Consider the following 28,000-nt stretch of genomic DNA (forward strand, 5'->3'; position numbering starts at 1 on the left):
CCGAGCCTGGCGTCCGCGGGCGCGAGCAGAGCCGTTGGGCCGGGCGGAAGGGGGCTGGGTCACGGCGAGGAGGGGGCGGCCTGGGGGGCGCGCGCGCTAGCCGCGTGCACGCACCAGAACGGGGGCGCGCGAGAGCGCAGGGGCGGGGAGGGATGGGGGCGGGGTGGGGGCAGCCGTTTCCCAAGGCGGTAGCGGGGGTGGTGTCGCTGTTGCCCTTTTAAGCCGCGGGGCAGCCGCCTCCTGCCGGTGGAGTCAGTTACAAAGGGAGCAGCCGCCCAAGCCGCCACACAGCCCCTCGCCATTTTCCAGCCCCGATCCGACGCGGGCCGCGGCGGCGGGGAGAGGCGGAGCCGCGAGAGCGCGGCCCGGGCCGGCCCCGCGGGGCGGTCGCGGCCGTGACGGCGGCTCCGGGCCCGGCTCCCCTTCCGCACCCCTCCCGCCGGAGATGAGGGGAAGATGTCCGTGTCAGGGCTCAAGGCCGAGCTGAAGTTCCTGGCGTCCATCTTCGACAAGAACCACGAGAGATTCCGCATCGTCAGCTGGAAGCTGGACGAGCTGCATTGCCAGTTCCTGGTGCCGCCACCGGCGCCGCCGGGCAGTCCTCACTCCCCGCCGCCGCCGCTCACACTCCACTGCAACATCACGGTGAGGCGCCCGGCCGCAGCCTCGCAGGGCCGGGCCGGGGAGGAAGGGGGCGCCCAGAGTCCCCGGACAAAGGGGAGTCTGCCCCGGAGAGGCCCCTCGGACCCCCGGGCGGGGCGGGTCCGCCCCTTTCCCCGGAGAAGGGCCCAGCCCAGCCCCGCCGGGACTGCGCGCGGCTCGGGTGGGAGGAGGCGGTCGGCTCGTTTCTCCGGCTCTTCCCGCCGGCTTGGGTTTGGGACTCCTGCCCCCTCTCGGCCCCCGTCGCCGCGCCCTGAGGTGGGAGACCGCTGCCGGCCGAGCCCTCGCTGGGTCGCCATGGCCGCCCACAGCCGGGGGCCTGCCCCTGGGGCCGCGGTGCGGCGGGTCGGCTGTTGTTTGAGCCCCGGCGGGGCAGGCGAAGGGCCCTCAAGTTTGAGCGCGTCCTTCTCCAGTCAGATTTCTCTGGTTCCGCGTATTCTCCCAATTATATTTTAAGTTTGTGTTTAAGGAAAAACTAACATTGAAAACGGACGCATTTGAGGAAAAAAAGTTTAGAAGGCAGCCTCTGGCACTGTTTGAATTATCCCCTTCCTGCTGGCCTGGCTCCGCGCTAAAGCGTTTCTGAAGGCGCATTGGACCTTGGATGCGGCAGGTGTTCTGGGAGTATGTTTGTGCAGCCCCTCCTGTGGGTAAGCCGTTCAGATTAGGAGCTGGCGAAAGGAGATACGTGCCCAAGTCTGCTGCCTAGTAGGATTGTTTTATGTCACAAAGCCCAGAAGACCCTTTAAAGCTCACTCTTTAACTTCATATGAAAGCTCGTCAGAAACGCGTAAAAAAAAAAAAAATTGAAACGTTAAATAAGTTTCTTCATAAAAGTGTATGATCAGGCTGTTCGTTGTGAAATTGACTTAGGGTATTGGTCCAAACTGCGGAATATGCCGCTTATAACAGGAGTTAATGTTTCACGTTCCTCTGTAAATATGGCTAAAACCGAGTCTGGCGTCTTTAAACTCCCTTTTGTTAAGTTAGTAGGTACTTAAGTGCCTACCCTGCAGCGTACCTGGTGCTCCGGAGTCTCTAAAAGCCTTGAAGTTATGATAATTAACATTAAAATAGTTTTCAGAATACTGGGGAGCAGGTGTATATTTCAGAAAAAAAAGTACAGTAAAGAGCTGTACTCAGGTGTTCTGTTCTAGGCGCTGGTTTTGCACAACTGGGTAGCGCAGTCCCTGCTTTCAGAACTCAGTCTTCTTGGGGGAAGAGTTTTACACAACGAAGTGTGACCAAGTTCTGTGGTATCATCATGAAAGCCAAAGAGAGCAATTAACGTTGACTTTGGTGGTGTTGGTGGTGGTGGGGTCGCTTCAGAGAAGGCCTTGAGGAGAGGCTGATTGTGGAGTTGGGCTTTCACAGGTGAGTAGAATTTTGGAAGGGAGCGAAAGGGCATTTCAGGCAGAGGAAACTCCATCCAAAAAAGACAGCAGAGCTTGAGAAAATGTGGATTGATTAAGAGTAGAGAAGTTATAATGAGACTTGAGAAGCCCAGGATATAGGCTGGTGAAGGTGAAGATTTTCCAAGAATGGAAAACAGGAAGTAGTATAGTGAGCATGAAGTAGGTGATAATAAAGAGACTGGCTAGTCTGAATGGTGATTATTCTGGTACAGGTTCAGGTATGGCCAGGAAAAAGTAGGGCTGGTTTCAATGATAGAGTGAACTTGTAGGCTTGTGGGGGAGCTGCTGAGTTAGTCAGGTAAGTGGAAAGATGTCTTTGCCATCCAGGACTAGGAGTGGTTCTCTACAGTGGGTGGCATTAGGAAAAGTGTGTGGTTTTGGTAATCCCAGTGTGGGTGGGATGGTGGTGTTGCTGTGCTGTGCTGGCATTTAGTGGCAGGGGTACAGGGATGCCAGATGTCTTGTAATGTTCAGGCAGTCTGCCACGACAGAGAATTATCCCACTTCAAATGCCAGCAGTGCCCTATTGAGAACCATATTGGAGGCTGATGGAGTCAGCTGCACAGAAAGATACTGAGTGATGAGCTGGATTAGGAAGTGGAACAAGAAGTGAATTAGAGACACCTGGCAAAAGAAGGCTCTGGTGGGGACTAGTATAATGGTACCACTAATACAAACTATTCAAATTGAGATGTTAGTGAATTATGACACATTATCAGAACATATTTATCATGGTAGATGCTCAGTGTATACGAATGTGTGTTAACATTATTATGGAGAAACATCAAACATATAAAAAGTTGAATAGTGTGGAGAACCTCCACGTACCCAGCCTCAACAGTGATAAACTTTTGGCCAATCTTATTTCATCTATACCCCACCTCGGATTATTTTGAAGCAGATTTCAGACATATCACTTCATCTGTAAATATTTTGGTGTGTATCTCTAAAAGATAAAGACTCTTTAAACATGGCTGAGTGTTTAGATAAAATCACCATGGTTTGCTCTTGTTGATGCCATTTTCTTAGAGGGGAAGGAACAAGGAAAAAATGGGACTGGATTTCATATATCAGGACCTGTCTACTGTGTTTGATTTGCTATTCTCTAAAAAGTTTTAGCTCTTAAAAAATAATAATAATTTTGATCTATCTTTTAAAAAACTTTTCCTCTTATTTCCTCTTATTCCCAGATATTTATTGAGCTCTTCTACATGCCAGGCCCTGTCTTCTCCATGCTTATCAAGAAGCATCCTTAGGCAGTTTCTGTAATGTTTGAGTGAATGGTACCTCACTAGTTGTTTCCTTATACACCTGCATGTCAATTTCTGAGTATTCCTCTAAAGATATTGTGCCCCCTTTTTCTTTCAGGCTTCTGCATCAGCAGTTTTTCCCATGTGGAATGTGCCCCTTACCTTACCCCAATCTGTCTCGACATGTCTGACCATCCCCAAGGCTCTTCTAGTCATAAGCTGTTTATGCTGATATCTGTTTCCCTTCCTGTCTTCTATAGTCCTTAACTGTGTACTGCTTTGGCTATGTTTTCTTAATGTTCTAGTATAATAGTTGTGGATTTTTTAAAAGTCTTTTTTATGGTGGCAGGGGGGAATATTCTGTAGTTATATTTTTCATCTTCCACTCACTAAACGCTCAGTAAATATTTGTACTGTTGATGATATGGCCACCATTTTAGCTATATTCTGTTTGAACAAAAATCTTGACTACCATGTAAGTTAATTAACTGCCAAGAGTTGGTCAAAAGGGCAGAGAAAACATCAAGAAGGTGTCATGGGTAGTGCATAAATATTTAAAAGGCCACTTAGGGTTCAATAGGAAATCTGCAATTTGACTTCACATGAAAGCGTTTTAAGAAGTAAACAAAACAAAACAAAAAACAAACCAAAAAAAACAATGCATAGATGTGTTACTCTTTAGGCCAAGGGAGTGAAGCTAAATTTTTTTTCTGTTTTATAAATTTGTCCTAATCTTAAATATGGAAGGGAAAGAGTGCTATTTTCAACTTCAAGGAGTCTTTTTTTACTTGTTTTCTGTGAACTCATGATATGAAAGTTTGTCATGCAAACTTAGAAGTATTGTCTTTCCATTTTCAGCAAATAGATCGAATTGCCAGTCAGTGCTAACATCCAGTTGTTACAATCACACCTAAAAGCAAAGCAGCTCATTTTAATAACCTGTGCAGCCTTATTGGGAGCTAGTGTAGGACTTTGTTTTAGTCCTTTTGAAATATTTAGCATAACTTGGCAACTCCATTACTCCTTTTATGGACTTCTTGGCATTTGGGAACTCTTGGTAAGGAATCGCTGTTTTAGAGTGAGAAATCCCCCCCAGGAAGTAAATTAGCTGGTAAACAAATAAAACCTCATAGTACTTTATTATTTGTGTAGCATAAGTCATTACTCTTTCTGCCTGAGTGGCTATATGCCAGGCTATTTGTGGTGGAACATTTTTTAAATTAAATTTCTATTCATCATTGCCAAAAAGGTTACCCCCTCCCCACCCTAATAGCAAGATACTAAATTAAAAATGTTAGAGCTGAGAGTTTAGGAGATGGAAAAAAATTTAGTCTTTAGTCATTGGGACCTTAAGCAAATTACTACTTTCACTGTATTTTTCTATAAAATAGATAATACTTTTTGCCCCACATGAGAGCATATATAGGGAAGCTCTTTAACAGTGACAATGATCTCTACAAATATAAAAGTGATGGTGTCATTAGCGGCTGAATAACACTTTTGAAAATGCTTTTTAATAGCTTTTCATGGGAAATAAATCAGTGCCGTTAATTTCTTAATTTTTCTCGTTTCTAGTCTTTACATTGATAAAAAATAGCCCAGAGAAGGTTATACAAAGGAAATAACAAAACTTGACTAAAGAGCCCGAGACCTTTTCTTTGGTCTACTCTTCTGGGACAGATTACTTTTCCAAATGGAACTCCTGGAGAATCTTTTGGAAGTATCACAGCTGTCATGTTAAGCACCTCAGTGGTACTTTCAGTCCAGAGGAATCATTGCTTCCATTCATTTGGCCAATTTATAATATAGAGTCAAATTCCTAGTTGGTATCTCTCTTCCCTCATCCCCATTTTTATGCCCTTCCTTGAAAGGAACAGATACATGAAGAGAGGAGACTTAGATTTCCATTTTGTGAATGGTGTATCCTTTAGTAACTTGTTTTTTGTTGTTGTTGTTGTTGTTAAGCTTCCTTAGGCCTGGAAAAGGATAGTATTAGATAAATGTCAGCTAGTTGAGGGGTGGGGAATTGAATTTTAATAGTCCCTGCCAAATAAAGCATTACTGGAGAGCCAGAGTGGTGAAGCAGAGGTCCCTTTTTCCAAGGCCATTGTAATAGTGTTCTGTGTTCTCTTCTGAAAGATCATTCTGAAAGACAAAGCAGACTCAGAACCAAGGAAACCAGTGGTTTCTGCAGATTAGGTGGTTTGAATTCTCTTCAGCACTTTTGTTTTCTCTGCCTCAGTGCCTTTAGAATGAGGTTTTGATTAGCTGTAATTTGCTATTCAAACAAACACTTCGGAATTTTTTTCAGATCACAGGGGTATATATGCATTTTTCTTTTACCAAATGTTAGTGTTTTTACTCTGCTTCTCTGGGCTCTGGTCATGTTAGATACTTAGTTGTATGTTGTTTACTTGTAAAATGATTATCAGGGAGCAATCTCTTTTTCTTCTTTTTTTTGGGTAGCTTTTTTATGTTGTCAGGTCATTTAGAATTTTATTAAGCTACCATATGGTAATTCTGTCAGTTTATTTCATTCTCCATCCCACATTTATTGAACAGCAAAGTGTGAAAATAGAGTGTCCCATAGCTGTTCTCCAGAAGAATTAAAACTGTTATACCTTTGAACCTTCAACAAGAAGAAGTATGTGTATCAATTTTCAAAAAGAGTTAGGATACAGCCATCTCCAAGGATTTCATGTCATTTGGAAAAATGCCAGAAACTGAGCATTCTGGCAGGCAGTTTTGCTGGCTGGTGCTTGATATAGAGCCACACATTGGTCTCTTAGTGGATTTATGTGGAAAAATAGGTAAAGAAAGCTATTTCTGAACAAGACAAACTCCTTAGGCAATGACAAGCAAAGAAGTTGATTAACCTTGAGTTATGTTGCCTTAGATTAGGACAACACAACATTTTATGGTGGCAGTGGCCGTAGTGGTGAACTTCTTTGAAATTTGTCCATTTATGGTAACCTTTATGGTGGTGGTCACAGACAACTTCATCCTTCAAGCCTTAAAATCACTATAAAACTAATAGTAGAATTGAGGAAAAACAGGGTCCCTGAGTAATTAGATGCTTAGATAATTGTCTAAAATTTTCATAACTGGCGAGAAAGAGAGGTGTTAGAAGCACTTAAACATTTAATGTAAGGAAAGCTGCTTGAACTTACACTGGGATTTTAGAGCACCATCTGTTGTTTAAAAATTGTATATCATCGGTCATTTTAAAGAGAAATAGTAAGGAAACTATCTTTTCAAGATAGATACAAAGCTTAGTTGTTAACCTTGTAAAAATTTAAAAGCTTGAGGTATATGAGAGGTTGAAAGCATTAATGCTTAGTTTTAAATATTGGTGATAATTTTAGATGCCTTTCAAAGTATGTAGATTGTCTTCTAAATATTACACTGAACAAGCCTTGACCATGATGTAAAATTTGTGCTGAAGATTCAGTTTCCAGAGGTGATGGTAGTGGATATTTTATAATGTGGAAAATAAGACATTTAAGAAGTCTAAAAACCAGATAAGCAAAACTAGAAAAAAAAAATCACCTGTAGTTCTGCCACTCAGAAGACACCACTGTCAAAATAATGGTACATATCTTGTCATCTGGTCATCTTTTTTCTCTTATGTTTATGTAGATTCCCTCTCCCTTAAAAAAAAAAATCAGGTTATTTTGTTATCTGATTTTTCACTCAGTAATATTGTAGACCTTTGTCATAAACTTATTCCTCCAATGTCTTCAATTATCATGTGCTGTTCTGTTATATGACTATAGCATTGAGTCAGTCGTGTCTCCTACTATCGGTGGTTTCTGTTTTCTTTTATTTTAAGTAATGCTTTGAACATTAACAGCTAAAGCTAAATCCTTGTGCATATAGGTAATATCCTTTGAAATTTTCCCAGAAGTGATAGCTTTCTATTTTTGTTGATGAATTGGTTTTTGGAGATGTTGTAACAAATTATATTGTATAGGAACTTTTTTTTTTTCTTCCAGGTAGCAGCTTTTATTTATCAGATTGGTAAAAATGTTAGCAGGTGTGAAGTGAAATGGGCATTCTCACAGTCATGGCACAAAGTATAGTATAAATATCTATGACCCTCTAGAAAACAGTTTGGTTTCTTTTAACCCTCTCTATTTTGGCAGGATAAATGCTGTCTACCCCGGTTGGCCAACATTGTCCTTGTTATGATAGATCTCCAAGAAAGACGGCTCTGGTCCCAGAGAAGACCCAGATTTGCCTGGTTTAGCTCATCTGACAGCTAACCACTGGGAGTAGGATAGGCTGGTAGAGACTTGTGATCAGGTTTTGGGTCAAGGGAGGGAGGTAGGAAGATGGGAAGGAGATAGGAAAACTAACCTCAGTAGAACCACAATATAGAATGATAAAAGGACGTTTCTTCCAAGGAAGAAATTCTGAGAGTGAGGGGGAAAAAGGTTGGGGGATGGGGGGCAGGCAGCAGTTATCAAGGTTTTTGGAGTCAAGACTCTTTTACACTATTAAAAATATATTGAGGTCCCAAGGAGCTTTTGTTTATGTAGGTTATCTATCAATATTTATCATTAGAAATTAAAACAAATATTTAAAATATTCATTAAGATAAACTCATTACATGTTAATATAAATGTTTTTGTGGAAAATGACCTTATGTTCTAAACCAAAAAGTTTTAACGAGAATAGTGGCACAATTTTACATTTTTTGAGGTGAATCTCTTTGATGTCTGGTCTGTCATTTGCTTCTGCATTCAATCTGTGGTGATATGTTATTCTGGTTGAAGTAATAGGAAGAAAATCCAGCCTCACACAGATACTTGGTTGGAAAAAGGAATATTGTAACAGCTATTTTAGATAGTTGTAGATATTCTTTTTGGATACTCTACCCAAACTTGTTTTTTTCTTGAACTTTGAATGGATCTTTTACCCATGATATTATGACATAATGCATTGGTCATTTGGAAAATACTGTTTCACTGAAATCTTCTAAATGTTGATACATTTCATTAGGTGACATGAAAACATTATATTCATTAATATCACCATCAACCTCATCAGAATACTGTTAGGAAGCTGTCAGGCTCACAGTGGTGGATACAGGTTTTGCAAAATTCTAATTTTTGCTTGAGAGCTTGAATTTTATCACTGGCAATAAATACTGTCCTGTGTTTTCCTTGAAATGACAGGCTCTCTTCATTCTTTTTGGAGAAAACATCTATCAAAAATACAAGTTGGAATGACCATTGTTTGTCAGTCATCCTTTCAAGTGAAAATTGTGTCCTGTGAAAGTGGTTAGTTCAGCTCACAACTCAGTCATACAAGTGCTTTTTCTCATGTGTTCTGTAGGAGTGCTCATGTGTGCTTCACATTTCATCACTTGCAATATTAAAAAGACATAAGGATTGAGATATAGTAAAATAACTGCCTCATCACAGACATTCATAAGTGAAATGCCTTTTTTTTCTTTTAAACACCTTGAATGAATGGTGGTGAATACCATGTCTTCAAGTATAGTTTGGTGTCACTGCCTTTATCTGTGCCAAGGTACCAGCAGTTAGTTTTACCCACCATTATGTCTGCACCATTGGTACAGATGTCAATGTGAAAAAAGCAATTAACATCTTAGTATTCTTGTAGAAATAGTTTGGACCTAGGAGTCCAAGGGCCCCACTTGAGAACTGTTAACATAGTTGCTTAGACCTAGTATATATCCTGTCTTCTTTTGTACAGGATTAGAAAAATATGGCATAGGTAGTAACTGATCTCAGTATTTCTTTTCTTTTTTTTCTTTTTTTTTGCAATTCTCATAATATGGTTTTGAGGGATTTTAGTCCAGAGCAACAATTCATATATTTTCTTTTGCTTATGCAGAAGTTTAATCTACACAATGAAGCTGGGAATTTAGTGCTTTTTTTTTTTTTAAGGCTAAAGAAAATACAAATCTAAAACAAAAAAAATGGTTTAGATGGTGTGTTCTCAAACTAGGCTGAAGAATTTAAAGAAAATGTAATAAGTAATTCTCTTTAAGAATAGGATTAATTTTGAAGACAGTCTATCTACCTTTTAGCCTGAAAGAGGTTTGGGACACAGTAAGAGTTTGAGGAATGAGAATACAAAAAGAAACCATTACTGAATGGATATAATGATGTCCTACTTCAATACAGTTTTTCTTTCTTTAAAGAACATTTTGTAAAATGCTTTAAAAATCATCAGTTTCTGTGGCTCCAACTATATTATAATTGAGATTCTAGTTCTCACAGCAATGCTTCTTTAAACTGTTTCTGCAGAATTGTTGTTTCTCTATGACTAGAACCTAACTGTAGCTAATACTAATAATAATGGCTTTTCCCTAATATATAATAGAAAACAGTACAAATGAACAGAGTAAATGTCTGTTAATAGGTGGAAACATGTCATGCTTAGTTCATTAACTTTTAAAAATCAACACATGTAATTGTGCTTTTAAAAATATATATGTAGTAATAGCATTTCTTGGTAATAGTTTGTGTGATGGAATAAAATATTGGAATTTTATGGTTGAATTAGTTATGTATTGCTCTGCAACAAGTTTAGCAGCTTAAAACAAAATTACCTCACAGTTTCTACGGGTCAAGCATCTGTGCATGACTGACTTGGGTTCCCTGGCTCAGGGTCTCTGACAAGGCAGTCAGGGTGTTGGCTGATGCTGCAGTCAGCTCAAGGCTGGACAGGGAGAGGCTCTGCCTCCAACTCATTCATGCAGTTGTTGGTAGGATTCATCTCCTCAGGCTGTTGGTCTGAGGACCTCAGATTCTAGCTGGCTCTTGGTCAGAGGCCTCTCTCAATCCCTTGCCAAGTGGATTTGGGCCTCTCCGTAGGGAGCTGCTTCTATCAGGGAGAGCAAGTGAAAGAGCAGGGGAGGGTGAGCAAGACAGAACTTCTCCTTTTTTTGTAACCTAATTTCAGAGGTGACATCCATTACTTTTATTGTATTCTGTTTGTTAGAAGTGAGTCTTAAGGTCTAGGGGAGGGAATTACATTGTACAAGGGTGTGACTACCAGGAGGTTAAGATTATTGGGGCCATTTTAGAGGCAGCCTATTACAGTGTTCAAGAACATCATTGACCTCGATGAGCTGGAGCACACAGACAGTAGCTGTACAAGGAGAATGCCTGTCTCAGAGCCCAACTCCCGTGGCTAGTGAGCACTGGAATGCAGCCCTAAGACAGCTATGTTGCTGTTTGTTCTGCCTTTCTAACACCTTGCTATATTTAAGAAGTAATCTTAACCTCATTTAAGAAATTTGTCCTTTAGAAGCTACAGTCTTCCTTGCAATCTAAGAAGGGATGGAAAATTATTAGGAAAAAGGCAAAATTAAATGGGATTGATTTTTAGGGGCCAATTTTCTATTGGAGAGAAATCTCAAAGTAACTTCTATAATTATACTACTCAGAAGGCAAGTAGTATAGTGAGTAGAAGATTTAAAAAATCATTTTTAACATTTGTAAGGATTTAAAAACATGGGCCTAGATATGTATTCCTTTGCTTTATTTAAAAAATTCAGAGTTAGAGCTCATCTAGATAAATCTTAGAAATGTAGTTTTATTATATTAAAAGGCAAAAAGTAGTATGGTTTAACTGTAGACTGCTTCAAGGTTGGGGTTTTTTAGTTTTTGGTTTTAATTTGTTTTTGCTTTTTGAGGGATTTATTGTGATTCCAGATTTTAAAGCCCTTAAATGTTAAAGCTGGTGAATTCAGGCCATGATAGACCTTTCTTTGTAAAGAAAGGAAGCCTGTCTTCCTTGGTGCTTGCATACTTTTGATGAAGCATAACTTTTGCAGTGTATTCTCTTCTGTTTGTTTTAAATCATATTGCTTACTGGGTAAAGTCCTTTTTTTTTTTTTTTTAAAGACTAATAAATTATGTAACATGGAACAGGAAAGATTAAACTGTAAAACTTAATTTTTGTTTAAAAAAATCCATTAAAAATTTTGTTTCTCCACACATGGATTTTAATGTGTTACTTTTCTTTCCATGATATGTTTTACTTAAATTTGTGGTCATCTTGCCATTTAGTGGTGAGGTTTAATTGCATATCCAGGTTAGCCTGTCTGTAAATGTGTTTAACGTAGGTGTCTCTGTAACAGGAATCTTATCCATCTTCTTCACCAATATGGTTTGTGGACTCAGATGACCCAAATCTGACATCAGTTCTGGAACGTCTAGAAGACACTAAGAACAACAATTCGGTGAGAAAATAAGCCACACTACTTTTTTTTTTCTCATGAACATATAGAATTTAAGTGTTAAGAAGTAATGTGATATAGAAGCCTGATTAATGATTATTTGATAACCTGGGTTTTAGCTTCTCTAAGATTTTTTTTTTTTGTCCCTCATATTCTACTGTTTAATACCTGGTTTTTCATTTTTATTCCACATAGGTATAGTCTTAATTTAGATCAGGAATTAGGTGGTCTCTTTTCCATGAATCCTAATCATTAAACTAAGCAGGCCTTTTTGGTTGGGACCACTAGCCAAGGTAGGAAGTAGAAAAAGGGAAAAGGACCAAGGTAGATGTGAGTGGGAAATAATGACAGAATGACACCAATTGCTGCTTCTGTCAAGAGTCTATAACTCTGAGGTAAAAGTCAAAGGTATATAAATAAAAAGTTATTTTCTAATATATAAAACAATCTAACTTTCCATTTTAGAAACCTGGTTTCTTTGATTATAAAACTATAAGTGACCATTGTGAGAGAACTAATAAAGTTAAAAACAACAAAAAAATGAAAATAGAAATCTTATTTTCTCTACCTGATACAACCATTAGTTGACATGATGGCTATTTTTTATCAGTATTTTTTTCCCTTGCTAGTAAAATACACATACTCTTATACATATGTTTAAATAGTTGAGGCTGTATTTTGTATAATTTAAATGCTTTTTTAAAGTTAACATTATCATTACATTTTTCCACGATGTCACAAAGTCCTTATAGAAAAATACCAATTATTATTTGCAGGTGACATGATTGTTTACCTTAAAAAAAAATCCAAAGGAGTCAGCTGAAAAAGCAATTTTTAAGATGACTGGTTAAAAGTTCTATTATATAAAAATCAAGTTTTCCCAAATATCAGCTATAATCAGAAAATATGGTGGACAAGTATTTTATTGACAACTCTAATTAAATTAAAAAAATTAAATACCTAGGAATAAGGTTAGGTGTGTAGGTTTTGTATCAAGAAAACTACAAAAATTTGCTGAGTAAAATGGAAGACTTGACTACTGTGTTCCTAGTTGGGCAGACTCCATATTATAAATATGTCAGTTATCTGTATAGCTTCATGTTAGTTTATAAATTGAATGCAATGCCAGTAAAAATCCCAACAGATTTATTTTTGGGACTTGACAAGTGACTCTAAAGTTTTTGAAGAGTAAGTAATCAAAAACAATAATGGAGTTGAAAAAAAATGAGGAGAGACTTGTCTGACCAGATATTGAATAAAATAAAATATTGAGTACTGGCACTGAGCTGGACAAGTAAAGGCAGTTAGAAGTTTAGAAACAGAGTCATGCAATTGAGAATTTAGAATGAGTTAAATTGAACCAAAATACTCAATAAGGAAAGGATAGATTATTCTATTAATAGTAAATGGGAGAACTAACCATTTGGGGAATTTAGAGACTTACCTCAGATTTTTGTCACCATAAGTTAGAGGTGGTTTAAGCACATCTATTCTTAAAATTAAGAACAGAAGAACATTGGTTTATAGAGTATTATAAGAGTAATAAGAGAGCCATGAAAGTTAGAGGAAAAAATTAAAAGCTAGACAGACACATGTTCACATCTCCAGCAGGGGAGGGGCAACAGGACAGGTAAAGAGGGATAGACTTAGCTCCCTTACTGCTTAGGAGGTTGCCTCTAAAGATCTAAAGGTGTAAGTTTTGTAATAGTAGAAATGAGTGGGGTTATTTTTTGATGTCTAAAGTATCCATCAAAAAACTCATAAAGTAAATTGACATAGGATATAAAATTGGATCCAATTTTATAAATAAATATTTACATAAAAGAAAAAAACCAAAACTCACACTTCACTCTTTCTTATACTCTCTGCCAGTTATTTTATAACCTAGTTTCTTGAATAAGAATAAGCTATATTTCCTCACCTTTAATTCATTTAATTCATTATAATCTGGATTCTGCCATCTTTGTTGTACTAAAATTTTTACTTCTAGTTGCCAAATCCAGGACTTCTTTTTTAGTCCTAAAGTTTCTGCAGCATTTTGATACTGTTGATTCTTTCCTTACTGAAACATTCCTCCATTCAACAAACACATATTCCTTATTGTCCACCAATAAAGAGCTGGTTAAATAAAAATTACTGTATAGTTTTATGATAGAATATCATGTTGAAGTTAAGAAGAATGCAGTCAGTCTTTCCACAAGAGCACATACAATGTTCCAAGATATACTAAAGTGAAAAAGCAGGGCATAGCATATTGTCTATAATCTGGCTCCTTTAGTATATGGTGTAAAAAAATAAATATATATACCTATGCTGGATTATACATACCTTTTTTTTTCACCTGGGTGGATACAGGAAACTATTAGTAGTAGAACGCAGAAAAGTATTTTTTTAAAAATTGGCCTCTATGCCAGGCTTTGTGGTAAGTGGTGGGTATAAAAGACAAGTCATATCCCTGTCCTCTGGGAACTGATAATCTGATGAGGATTTCCATCAGATCACTGTCTCCTGTTTTTATCTCTTATTATTGCCTTGCCTTGGTCTCCTCTGAGCTCTTATTCCTTGGTCTGCCTCTTTCTTCTCATTCTGCGCTTTCTCTGAGTAATCTCTTCTACCCCCAGTACTTAAATCATGGCCTATATTCCAGTGATTCCTAAATCTGTATCTCTAGATAAAATTTCTCTCCTGAGTTTGAAACCCATTATCTGTCTATCACAAGATCCAGGAAATCTTACTCAGATGTGCCGTGGCTGTTCAAAATGATTACATCTAAATTTAAACTCATCTACCTCTTAGTACTCCACCTCCCGCATCATGTTTCCCCTCAAAAATTCTCTCTGTGATTGTGAATGGGGCAAAATGAAATAATGAAACTTGTTACCCATGTCTGAAGCTGGGAACTATCTTAGAGTTCTTTTTTATACCAGTGTTTCCTGACTCCCACCCCCTCAACCCCAAACTATCTAGTAAATTTCTAAGACCTGACCATCTCCCTTCTATAAATATTGCTTAAATACTTCCTTAAATACTACCTTCGATCCCTCAAACACTTTTTTGGGGGGAGCGTGAAGTTGAAATTCCTGGAAGGTGTGCTGCTCTGTTTCTTACTGCTTGGTGCATCTCCACCACGCTGCCGTCTTTCCCACAGTGCTACCGTAGCTCTTCCTGTACCAGGGGTTGGAGTGTTGGGTCTGTGTCCAGCTCACCCTGCCTCGTCTTTGTTATGTACTGAGCACAAAACAGAGCTTATCTGACAGATAACAAATCCACGGTGGGGCTTTGCTGCTTTTTAAGCTTGAGGATATTTTTTGATACTAATTTACTGCTCAACTTTCCTCATTTTTACTTGCTCCATTGTCCACTTTGGAAAGGCTTATTCTTTGCTTTGTTTAACCCATTCTAATTCTGTGTCTGTTTTCCTTAGTCCTTCATAAACCTGCTCCTTTCTCTTCATCTCTTTTCTTGGTTAGAGACATCCAGGAAACTGTTCCTGACCAAGTGAAGTCAGTTGCTTTACTTGCTGCCAATCATGGCTACTGATAGTGACCATTCTTCTTAAATCGTAATTCTAAACTTATACATTGAAGACAATTTTTTAAACAATGAAAAACATGTTTGTGCACGTAATTTACCTTGCTTACTTGAAGTAAATATGCTTTAAAAAAATTTGGATTTAAAAATGGAAACGAGTTATTCTTTGCAGTTTTCCTAGTAAGGTCTTTTTTTGTTTGTTTGTTTGTTTAGACAAACACTTAAGAGCCTACTAAATGTCAAGTGTTTTCACAGAAGAGTTCATTTAATCTTTACCCTTATGAGAAGGTTTTAATTTCCTTGTTTTATAGATGGGGAGACTCAAAACTCAGGGCATTAGATATTGTATCCAAGGTCACCTGGATTCCAAGGCTCTGTCTGCTAGACCACATTTGCCTCTACTTTCAAATGAATGACTGTGAAATATATAATTTTATAACCCATGTGCAGCAACACTGCCTCTGTTTTTTGTAGCCTCATTAATGTATTAATGTACTCTTGTAAGTTACTAAGAAAAGAATTAACAACTGAAAATTAGACAATGTCTGGTGCCCCCCCTTCCTCTGCCATTTTGTTGATGTCATTCTGCTAGGTATCAGTTGTAGGGATTGCACTAAAGCCATAGTAACTTTCTTACACTAGCAGCCCCTAAAATATTTTTTAAAGACTGTTATTTTATCTGTAGGCTGTAATTGAGCAGTAATAAACTTTTCTCATTTCCTACTGGATTAGTTACAGTAGTTAATAGTGTTATTCATGTCTTCTAAGGGCTCTTTAACATAATGCTTATTTACTGAAATGTGTTTTGTAGCTTCGTCAGCAGTTGAAGTGGTTGATATGTGAACTCTGCAGATTATATAACCTTCCTAAGCACCTGGATGTTGAGATGCTAGATCAACCACTACCCACGGGTCAGGTAAAGTAAAAATTCTCTAGTGTTCAAGAGCTAAAATAAATTGTCTCAAGCACAAGTAAAACTAGGATGATTTCTCATTATTATACAACTTATTTAGAACTTAGTTTTTGTTTCCCTGTTGAATTGTTTTGTTTGTTTTAGATACTAAAAATAACCTTTTCATTCTTGGGAGCTGCTCCTATTTACTATGACAGGCAAACAGTTGCCCCCTCCCTACCACCACCTTTTTGTTGTTAATGTTCCCGGTTTCCATAACTGTTTCTTGCTTCTGCAGTTGTTTGCTTTTGTTTATTCACTTACCTTCACCTGGAATGCCATCTCTCTATACCCATTTGTGCTTCTTAAGTCCTAACTCAAATGTTATCTCCTCCAAGCAGCAGAAGTAGCCACTAGCTCACCACCACTTCTAACCTCTCTGGATTTCTGGATTTACCTATTTAGGCATAATTTATTGATTTGTACTATAATAAAGATTTAGCTCTTATACCACCCACTTACCCACCCACCTCCCCTTCCTAAAACATCATTATATTTAGTCATATGAATAATCACCACTTATCATTAGAACTTTGTCATGTAGAGTTTTCTATTATATTTCCTCTGTACAGTTTTTTGTTTTGCAATGTCTTCCTTATAATAATAATTCTTAGTTTAAAAAAGTTATGTTCTGTCTCTTTTCTATGAGATCTCCCTCTCTTCTGGAGCCTTTCGTTCTTCTGCACCAGACTTGGCACGTTGTTTTCTGGGCTGGCTATTAAGCTGTCATCTTGAAATTTTTCTTGTCTCCTCTGCTGGAGTAGTAGATCCACTGTTTCCAGATTTCATGTCTTCTTTCTTGGCTTACCTTTTCTCATTTTGCCTGAGTGAAATGATTTTACGCAAATAAAATCTTAAAAAAATGTCAAGGGGTAATACATTTTCTGAGTTCTAACTTCTTAAAAAAAAAAAAGAAATATATATATATGTGTGTGTGTATATATATATGTATGTATGTGTGTATATATATATATATATATAGCCAGACCACCATGGGTTTGAATCTTGGTTTAATTACCTAATTAGCTTGGGCTAATTACCTAGCAATATGTACATCAGTTTCTCATTTGCAAAATGGGGAAATGGTAGTAATACCTATATTTGGGGGGAGCTACAAAGATTAAATGAGTTGGTACATGTAAATCATTTAGAGCAGTTCCTGATGCGTAGTAAATGCCCAATAAATGGTAACTGCTGTTGTATTCTGCCTTCACTTGACTGATAGTTTGGTTGAATATATAATTCTACGTTGAGAATAATTTTCCCTGAGAATAAATGGTAACTGCTGTTGTCTTCTAGTCAATGGTGTTGTTGAAGCCTGATGCCATTCTGAGTCTTAGTCATCTCTCTGTGACTTTGGGAAGCTTTTAGGACTTTGTCCTTTCCCTGCTGTTCTGAAATATCACAGTGGTGTACTGAGTTGTGGTTTGTTTGTTTGTTTTTCCATTTTTGTTGGGCACTCAGTATGGATGGACCTTCTCAAATTTGGATTCTTGAATCTTTCTTCTTGGGTAAATGTTCTTGTATTTTTTTCTGTGGTAACTTTCTCCCTTCCATTCTTTATTTGTTCATTTTGGAATGCCTACTAATAGGATTTTAGACCTCCTCACTTGAGTCTTTGTATCTCTTATTATCACTATATTCTGTCTCTTTGTCTTAATTTCAAATTCTGGAACATTTTTCTTATCTTTCAACTTCTGGAAATTTTATTTGAACAGTCATAACTTTAAGTTTTATTTTGGTTATTTATTGCTGCTTAACCAGTTACCCTAGAACTTAATGGCTTAAAACAACAATTCTGTCTCGCACGACTGTGTGAGTTGGTTAGGCTTAGCTGGACAGTTTTTCTGCTGACTTCACTGTGCAGTCAGATAGTGGCTGGGACTGGTAGTTATTTGGACATGTGACCGCACTGAAATGTCCAGTATGGCTTCTTCATTCACATGTCTCGTGCCTTGCTGTTTCCTCACATGGCCCTTCTGTCCACATGACATCGCTTCATTCCAGGGTCTCTTCACATGGCTTCTCTTTCTTTAGGAAGGTAGTCAGAATTTTTATTTTTGGCTTCTAAGAGCACAAAAGTGGAAGCTGCCAGGCTTTCTTAAGGTTTAGATCTGGAACTGGCCCAGTGTCATTTCCACCATGTTTATTGGTTAAAGCAAGTCACAGGGCCAGCCCATATGGTGGGAGGGGTCCATATAAGGGATGAATGCTGGGAGGTGTCGTTCACTATGGGTCCTCTCCAAAGATGAACCATAAGTTCTTGTTCTCTGATTATTCCTTATTCATAGCATTCTATTTTTATTTTTATCAATGTAATATATTCACGAGTGTCTTTAAGGAGTTACTTTGATACTCTCCCTCAAGCATCTCTATTTTTCTTTAATAAGTTTAATAAGTCTTTAATAATTTTATTTTAGTTTATCTTGGTCTTTTTTTTCTTTTTGAAGACTTTCCTCATATATCTATTTATTCTCTATTGCTTATTCATGTTTTTTCCTTCTTTTTCTTCATTCATATTTGAGAGAGGTATACTGAAAGGCTGATTGGGAGTTCTTTGTTGCCAAGACTTGTCAACTGATTGCTTTTAGGAGGAATTTAAGCTGACTTCAACCCCCTATCCCCCACCCCCTATTTCCTGGCATAATCATAAATGATGGCTGGAACTATTTGGTTTCTCTGGACATGAAACCTTATAATCTCTTGCTTGAGGTAGATATGTATGCCTGAGTTTTGCTTAAGGAGAGCAGTGTGTTTTGGTGGCTGGACAGTTTGTTCTGTATACAGGCTTTCAGTTAATCTACGTTTTCAATCCTATCCATCACTCCTGCTGTCGAGTGTACCTGGTGTCTGAGTCTAGAGCCTCTCCAGGGTGCTGTGGGACAAATTAGCCTCCTGATTATCTCCTATCCTATGGCTTTACTTGTTTGCTCCATTAATTACCATTCTCCCATTCACTGTCATCTTCTAGCATGAGTGAATTCTTTTTTCTGCTGGTAGCCCCCTTTTATTTTTTGTTACCATTGTGTGTTTGTGCAGTGTTTATTCTTCATCGTATGTCTTCATTGTAATTCTAGTGGAGCCTCAGGAAAGAGATGGGAGAAGAATATATTTTATGTTCAATCTGCTTCTTTAGAATGTCTGCAACTTAGGTTTTTAACTTAATATATCGTGGACACAGTACATATAGATCTACCTTGTTTTTCACGACTGCATATAATTCCATTCACAAGATATAACTTGTGAATTACATGAAGAAATTTCCTAATTTTGAGTCATCCTTGCATTCCCATAATAAACGTTCAGCACCTACATAGGTTGGTAGTTGGGGGTGGAACACAATAGATATGATACTTTATTTTTGGATTTTTATACTTTAAGTGAGATTGTAATATAGTCTGTTTCCTTTTAAGCTCTTCTTGTTTCATTTTGGTATCAGGGTATAAGCAGTCTCATGACTTGGGAGGCTTTGTGTTTTTTTCCTAAGATCTAGAACAGTTTTAATTTTCAACTGGGGGCAGTTTTGCCTCCCATGGGACATTTGGAAAGATCTGGCTATATTTTGGATTGTCACAGCTGGCCGGGTTGGAGAAGTGTGCTATTGGCTTTTTGTGGGTAGACAGGATGTTACTAAACATCCTGCAACGTCAGGACAGTTCCCCACAACAAAGAATTATTTGGCCCAAAATATCAATAGTTCCAAGGTTGAGAAAGCCTGATTTAAACAAAGATCTGAACCTGATCCATTTTTCTCTTCTGTGTATTAGTCTATTTAGATTTTCCTTTTCTTCTGTCAGTTTTAGTAATTTTAGGTTCTAAAAAATTGGTAACTTTATCTATACATTTGAAGCTGTTGGAAAGATGTGCAGAGTATTCACTTTTTGCATCATCTTCATCTGTGGTTATAATCCTGAAGTTTTCTTCATTACTTGTCGGAGGCTTGTCTGTTTTATTATAATGGTCCATTGAAAGAACTGGCCCTTAGTTTTATTTGTTAAATCGAATGTTTTTCTTTTTCACTCCAGTCTTAATAATTTCTCCTTTTTCTTTTTTAGTTTACTGGATCAATATGATTTAAACTGCTTTTTTATCAAACATGTAAGGGTGTTCGTTTTCTTCCGAGTGCTGTTTGACTTTATTGCACAGGTTTTAAAATTTAGTATACTTATTTTCTAAATAGTTTGTATTTCCTAAGTAGTTTGATTCCATCTCTTGTTTGTATTACTCTTATATTTTGCAAGAAAAAGTTCAAAATAATAGTATTGAAAGCATATAGACATAGGTTTAGTATAAAAGTTATGGTGAATACCTGACAACTATACCACCTAGCCACCACCCAGGTAAAGAAATAGAACATTGCTAGCACTACAGAATCTTCTGCAGGCTCCTTCCAGATTATCATTCGCTTGTATGCTAATCCTCTCCTTACTTTTCTCTAGTTTTATCACTCATATATGCAACCCTGAACAATATGGTTTAGTGTTGCCTGTTTTTTGAGCTTCATATTAAGAGTTATACTATGTATTCTTTCATGTTTGTCTTTTCTCACCATTGTGAGTGTATTCATTTATATTGTGTGTAGCTGTAGTTCTTTTTCATTGCTGTATTTATTCCATTGTTTGAGTGTACCATAACATACTTATCCATTTGACTGTTTACTGACATTTGGGTTGATTCCAGTTTGCCATTAGGAACAGTGCTACCATGATCATTCTTGTCTGTAGTACATGGTACACCCGTGCAAGTATGTCTCTGGGCATGTATTTAAGAGTGGATTACTGGGGCATGAGGGTCCATTTCTTCTTAAATTCAAGAATTATTTAGAAAAAATTTTTTTTTAAAGATTCTCAGACGGCTTTGGGGTTTTTCGTTTTTCACTGTGGTCAGAGAATATGGCCTGTAACCTTTCAGCTGCATTAGCAGCAGTTGCTTAGACTTAACCGTTGATGTTGCTGTTGTCTTCGCTTATTGCTGTTTCTTGTATTCCATGGTTGCCCCTTTCTGAAATACATCCCTGAATAATGTCTTTTTTTCTAGAAAGGATTTGTGGGGATGTGTATGAAGAGTGTTCCTTGAATACTGTGTCTGTTTTTATTATTCATTTAACAAGTATTTATTTGACTCTGTGTAAAGTACTCTGTGTAAGTACTGAGGATCCAGTGCTGAACAAACACAGGTATGGCTTCCATCCTGATGGAACTAGATATCGAATTCTAAGTTCATGATTGAGTCTCTTCCAAGTTCTTTACACTTTTTTCTTCTGGTATTTGTTGTTACGGATGAAAAGTCTGATGCCTGTCTGATTCTTAGTTCTTTATATTTTTTCTTTCTGGAAGTCGGCATGGTTTTTTCTTTAACTGTGAAGTATGGGGTTTTACTTTTCAGCATTCCTTCGGGGCATTCAGAGCCACTTGCTATTATGAAGTCCTTCTTTAGGTTGGCAACATTTGTCTCTTTCTTTCCCTCATCTTCTGAATGAATGCTGGATGAATATTTGACCTCTGTATTCCTATCTCCATTTCCCTAACTCTTCTCTTATTTTAATCACCTTCTCCCCATCCCGCACCTCCTTTTTCTCCACATTTTAGGGGAATGTCACAGTTTGGTTGTCTTCTTTAGTCATAAATATTTTGTTCAGTTAGGTCCATTGTTCTCTCTGACCCCTCTGAGTTTTTTTTTTCTTTGAGGGGAGATCTTTTTGATTTCCCAGAACTTTCTTGTTCTTTACATAGTAATCTTGTTAGGTTTTGTGGATGCAGTATCTTCTCAATTACTGCTAAAGATTCCAATTATTAGATTTTTAAATTCTCTTTTATTGCCTTCATTAATAATGCTTCAGGTCACTTTTTCTGCTTGTTCAACTTGGTGCCTTTCTTTCAGATTGCTGGTTTTCTTCAAATATCTGGTGATGCTTGGTTATCTACTCATTTATAGATGAGGTATACCATCGATCAGTGTCAGTTGTTGTGAGTGTCCTCAGCAATTGTCAGTCTTCTCTGCTATGGCCTCCCCTCCCTGGTTTTGCACACCTGTGCTCTGCCTGTGGCGCGTGAATGGGGAGGTGCTGGCAGGTAGACTTTTCCAAAAGGGAGAAGATAAATCTGTTAAGAAATTTCTGCTGCATTGAGTTACATTAAAAAATTGTCTTTTCTCTCTGGTTCTGACACACTAAGAGGCCAGCAAGGTTGGCGTGCTATATGAGTATGATCCTTACCAGCTGTAGTTGGAACAAATACAGCAAGAATTTCTAGGGGAAAAAATCCTACTAAGTTTTTATATATTGTGTCCTGGAGAACTGTGCTCTGGTCCAGGAAGCTTGTCTTTATGAACTCTGACAAAACTAAGTATGAAGGCCCTTCTTAAAACCTCATCAGATTCGTTGTGAATGAGTGTTAAATTGTGTCTCATATAGAAGTATTGTGGTAAATGACATGTAAAAAAAAAAGAAAAAAGAAAAATAGCTCCTTAGTGAAACGGTGATCCCTTTATAACTTTTAGTTTTGTGCAGTGTCTATGGCTGTGCAACACATTTGACCTTTTAAAATGTAAGCCAGTAGCATTTATGGAAAGATTCAGGCTTTTCAAAACTAAAAAGGTAGATATTTTAAGAAACCCATCGTCTGGGGTATTTTAAGCAAAAGAAGCCATTAGCCTTATACACATAGCTATATGTGTAAAATGTTTTCTGACTTTAAATTAGAATATGTTTAAAATTTTTTTCTGTTTTGCTTTATATTTGACTAATTGCCTTTCTTAATTTCTAAGGCATCTATTAAGTTGAATTTTTCAAAATTGTTTCTTCTTAAAAAGCTGATAAATATTATTTGTCAAATCAAAGCTGAATTTAAAAGTAAATGTTTCAACTTTAATAAGCTCTTAGTGGAACTGCAGTGACAGATGATTGATAGTTTGTCCCTAAAATCTTCTGATGTACTCAGTGTGTGCTTACTTGTTCTGTGTAGTCCTGGCAAACTCTTTTTTCTTTGCAGAATGGGATAGCAGAAGAAGTGACTTCAGAAGAGGAGGAAGAGGAAGAGATGGCTGAAGTAGGTATTCTATATAAGAATAACATTTCATAACTGTCTTCACTTTTGAACATTTTATTTTCTAATCTCCTATATAAACCATTGTTAATGTGGAATAATGAGAAGCACATTGAATTTGGAATTTAAAACAATTTCTAAAATCTGACTTTACCTCTAATTCATGGTATGCTTTTTAGCAAATTGCTTATTTGATGTCCTTGGATTTGATTTCATGGAAAATAAGAGCTCTTAACATTTAGCACTAAAATTATATTTACATTTAATAGTAATCAGTACTTAACCTGATTTGGTTTAACAGTAGGAACTACGAAGTTTCAGAAGTTTTGTGTTTGAATAAAAGGAGAATTTGACATTTCAGCGACTATTCACTAGAAGTAATGAAAACTACCTCATGTTGAAAAATCATCTAAGAATATCAAAGAGGAAATTCCAAAGACACTGAGCTTAAATCAGTTTAGTTGCCAGCCATTGATAAAATTTAGAGGTTTTCAGGCTCTGAATCTTTGTGTTTAAATTCAAACTTCATAATGAAAATCTGTGTCTCTACATTGACCTGATAAAAAGGATTTGAGTTCCACAGTCTTGGTTTTAAAACATTTTTCTGTTTGGATCTTAGAATTAATTTAGGTTATTACCTTAAATCTAAAATACACTTCTTAGAATGCCTTAGAACTAAAGTAGTTGTTGGTTTGTTTTGTGAGTCTGGAAGTAAAATAGTTCTTAACATTGTCCAGTTAGAATGATTTTTTGGGGGATAGATTTTTTTTTTTTAATGTTTTCATGCAGTTTAACTTAGGAATAAACTGCAAGAAAACATTAAACTGGGACTTCCCTGGTGGCGCAGTGGTTAGGAATCTGCCCTCCAATGCAGGGGGACATGGGTTTGAGCCCTGGTCTGGGAAGATCCCACATGCTGCAGAGCAACTAAGCCCGTGTGCCACACATACTGAACCTGCGCTCTAGAGCCCGTGAGCCACAACTATTGAGCCCACGTGCCACAACTACTGAAGTCCACACACCTAGAGCCCATGCTCCGCAACAAGAGAAACCACCACAATGAGAAGCCTGTGCACCTCAACGTAGAGTAGCCCCACTCGCCGCAACTAGAGAAAGCCCGTGCGCAGCAACAAAGACCCAACGCAGCCAAAAATAAATAAAAAATAAAATAAGATAAAAAAAAAACCTTTACCATGGGTCCGATGTACAATAAAGTAGACATTGTACTCAATGAGTTTATGTACCTTTCTTTTTTCCCCTCACAAGATAATATAAAGAAAGGACAGCAACATTTAGAGAAATCTAGAAAGGTAGGATGGACTTGGGAGATATCAAATTAGGATAGGTGAAAAGATATTCTGGGCAACTAAAATAATGTGGTAAAAAGGCCCAGAACAACCCTGGGCATGGTGTGTTTGGGTGCATTGGAGGCTGTCCTTTTGGGAGAAGGAGATTGCTGTATTGGAGTCTTGGAAAGCAAGTTTGGCTAGAAAAGGCAGATGGCTAAGTCTTGAATTAGAGACAAACATGTTTATATTTGGTGTGATTGTTGATAAGGCCTTAAGCAGAGAATAGTGTACAGTGAATATTGTTTTGTAAAGACGATAATGATGAATTCTGTTCTGTGTTGATTAATACTCAAGTGGAGAAATTTTGTGCAGTAGAACATGACTGAGGTTGAAGTTGGAGGAGGAGGAGGAGGAGGAGGAGATACAGGCCAAGGGTATTTGTGAGAACTCTGAAGAAAACAAGTGTAGGACAGAAAATTGTAGCTGAAAGGTGCAAACCAGGGGAAGGGAGCTCCATGAAGCATGAAGTCATAGACAAGGTATGAATAGGAAAGGAATGTAATAGGAGTTGAAGAGATGGCAGTCCAAGAAAAAGACCATTGAGTCTGGACAAAAGTGGTCTAAATTAACCTGGTCTAGAAATCACAGTGAATTAGTCTGCTTGATAAAGTGGAGATAAAGTATAAACTACTTCTTTAGAGATTTTGATGATTGAGGTAAAGTTAGAAGTAAGATAATAGAAAAAGGTTAGGATTTATTATACAAATCTATGCAGAATTTTTAAATATGTAAGAGCTGATGTTAAGGGAAAGGAGGGAGAAGAATGATGTAGTGATTAAAGATGTTGGCTTAGCGATATTCAAATTCTTTTTCTAACTTTTTTCCTAGTTATAAAAATCAATAGGTGCTCACTACAGAAAACTTGGAAAAAGAAAAGCACTAAATGTCTCTATTGATAATTATTAGTATTTCAGTATGTGTCCTTCTATTCTCTTTTTTTCTGTGCTTATTTTGGCATAATTAAGATTCTATATATTCATTTTTATATTCTGTTTTTTTCACTTCATTATTGATACAGAAGAAACCATTATGCTCTGTTGGCATTTTAATGGTCTTCTGGTATTCCATTGAATTAAGTTAACTGTTCTGGTATTTTGCACATGAAGATTTTGTTTTTGTGGTTATAAAGTTGAAATAGGCATCTTTATGCCTAAATCTGTGTTCACATTTTAGACTAGGTTCTAAACTGAATCTAATAGATTTCTAGAAGTCGAGTTACGGTTCTTGGTACCTCATGCTAAACTGTTTCAAAAGTTCCCCTTAATAGGAGATTTAAAGCGATTTAAGATGGCTCTTTGGTAATAGTTATGGCTTTGTAAAACCATTAAATATGCTTTACTCAGATTCTAGCTTTAAAATATAGTATATAAAAGGAGAGAACCTTTTGAATGGAATGTGAAGGCTTTTTCCCCTACTCATAGGATACATGTATTCTCTCCTCTTTGTTCTCTGAGTCAGGAATAATTTAGCTTTTGGCATAAGCTTGAATAAGCTATTTTTTTTAATTTTTTGTAGGATATAGAAGACTTAGATCATTATGAGATGAAGGAAGAAGAGCCTATTAGTGGGAAAAAGTCAGAGGATGAAGGAATTGAAAAAGAAAATTTGGCAATATTAGAGAAAATTAGGAAGACTCAAAGGCAAGACCATCTAAATGTAAGTATGTGTAAATATATAGAACCTGGACTTTTGTGGTTAAGTAATTACAGTTGACCCTTGAACAGTGCTGGGGTTAGGGGTGCTGACCTTGCACCGAAATCCACGTATAGCTTTACAGCCAGCCTTCCATATCCACGGTTCCACATCTGAGGATTCAACTAACTACAGATTGTGTAGTACGTATTGAAAAAATCTACATATAAGTGGATCCATGCAGTTCAAACCTGTGTTGTTCAAGAGTCAGCTATATAGGAATAATATAAGTACAGGGCAATTCAATAAGATACCAATCAAAGCCACCCCCCTCCATCCCTGCCTTGGTTGTAGATTCAGCCATATGTTTTGTTGCCCTAGTTCCCCCCACCCCCAACATTTCTCATCTATTGATAGCCACTTTCTACCCTGTTCATCTGAAATCATTCACTTTCCAACTTGTTTATCCTGTTTTCTCTCCTTACCCTTCTCCTGTGGGATGTGTAAATTTAAATTCAGTCTCTCGTACAAAGTATAATTCAAATTCTTTCTTCTTCATGAAGTTGCCATCTGGTTTGTCCTGCCCTGACTGAACCAAAAGTAATTTTTTCTTTCGACTTAACATCTTTTATGTGAAGCAGCATGGTGACAAACACAGCTGTGTGGCTTCAGTTTCCTCAATTCTATAATGTGGACATTATGTACCATTTAGATGATTCCTGTAAATAATAAATGAGAACAATGTATATAAAATGCCCAGAGTAGGGAAATATCAAATGAAAGTCTAGCTATCCATCTCAGCACTTACTATTTACTTACTGCCTTTGTGTTAGAGCTATTTATCAAACCCATGAAATCTGAGAACCAGTTCTTTTGTCCTGAGCATAGGTTCTCTAACACAGGGAATGAATTGTTATGCAAGGAGATGACAAGTGTTGTAAACAGGTAGATTACTGTCACTTCTTCAGTCCTATTTACTGTATTGATGTAATTGGCAGATCTTTCTTTAGAAAGCAAAGAAATTTAGCCAAGTCCTTATCTTGACTATTTTAAAAAAAAAAAAAGCTTGTAGTGTCTAAGTTAAAGATATTTACTATACTTTCTGTATCTTGTGATTGCTTCCAGTTTGTGTGTTATAGTCAAAACAACTACAAATTATTGAACACTATCACATGACAAACTAAGCGAAGTCCTTTAACCTTTATATGCCTTCCCATTTGATTTTCATAACCACTGTATGAAATATTCTTCCTATTCTATAGATGTGAAACTGGGGTTTTAACCTATCAAGTAATGTAGCCAAAGTCACACAGCTAGGAAGTAATATCTTTTGTAAACCTGATTTTCTACCCCACCTCAAAGTGTAGTGCAACTTTTGAAGGTGCAACATTTAAAATTTTACAAGGTCAGGTTTTTTTTAATTCAGAAGACATTCTAAATGTTTTTGTCTTATGGTAAATAGTTCCATTCATATTCAGTCTTAGGATAAGATACTGGTGCATTTTCATCTTCAGAGAAGTTGGAACACTGAAAAGAACTGAAACCAGTTGCATGTATGTGGACATGCTGTTTCTCAATTTCTTAATATGTAAACTAGATGGTTAGTATAAGATTCTTATAGTCTGATTAAGGGAACTGCTTTAGTCAATGTATCACATTGAGGGTCTTCTAGTATTTTCAAAAATGCATGGAGCCACTGCACATCTATTAGAATGCCCAAAATCTGGAACACTGAAAACACCAAATGCTGGTGAGGATGTGGAGCAACAGGAAACTTTTCTAACTGCTGATGGGAACGCAAAATGGCACAGCCACTTTAGAAGACTGTCTGACAGATTCTTACAAAACTAAACATATTCTTACCATACAATCCAGCAATTGAGCTCCTTGGTATTTGCCCAAATGAATTGAAAAGTTATGTCCACACAAAAACCTGCATGTAGATGT

General features: G+C 37.4%; 1 protein-coding gene across 2 annotated transcripts in view; it reads left to right on the forward strand.

The window, feature by feature from the left end:
• The first annotated feature begins 231 nt into the window (after positions 1–231).
• The window catches only part of UBE2Q2 (ubiquitin conjugating enzyme E2 Q2), a 67,881-nt gene continuing 40,112 nt past the window's right edge, over positions 232–28,000 (forward strand). Inside the window, exons 1-5 of one of the 2 annotated variants that reach the window (XM_059912679.1) lie at positions 236–645; positions 11,448–11,549; positions 15,889–15,993; positions 23,019–23,075; positions 25,937–26,077. In XM_059912679.1, the coding sequence (XP_059768662.1) occupies positions 457–645; positions 11,448–11,549; positions 15,889–15,993; positions 23,019–23,075; positions 25,937–26,077 (594 nt within the window). In that variant the 5' untranslated portion in view covers positions 236–456. Of the gene's footprint in view, positions 646–11,447; positions 11,550–15,888; positions 15,994–23,018; positions 23,076–25,936; positions 26,078–28,000 lie in introns of both variants that reach the window. The other variant, XM_059912680.1, reaches the window with a different exon arrangement.

Source organism: Balaenoptera ricei, chromosome 2 (assembly GCF_028023285.1).
Source record: "Balaenoptera ricei isolate mBalRic1 chromosome 2, mBalRic1.hap2, whole genome shotgun sequence".
Taxonomy (NCBI): Eukaryota; Metazoa; Chordata; class Mammalia; order Artiodactyla; family Balaenopteridae; genus Balaenoptera; species Balaenoptera ricei.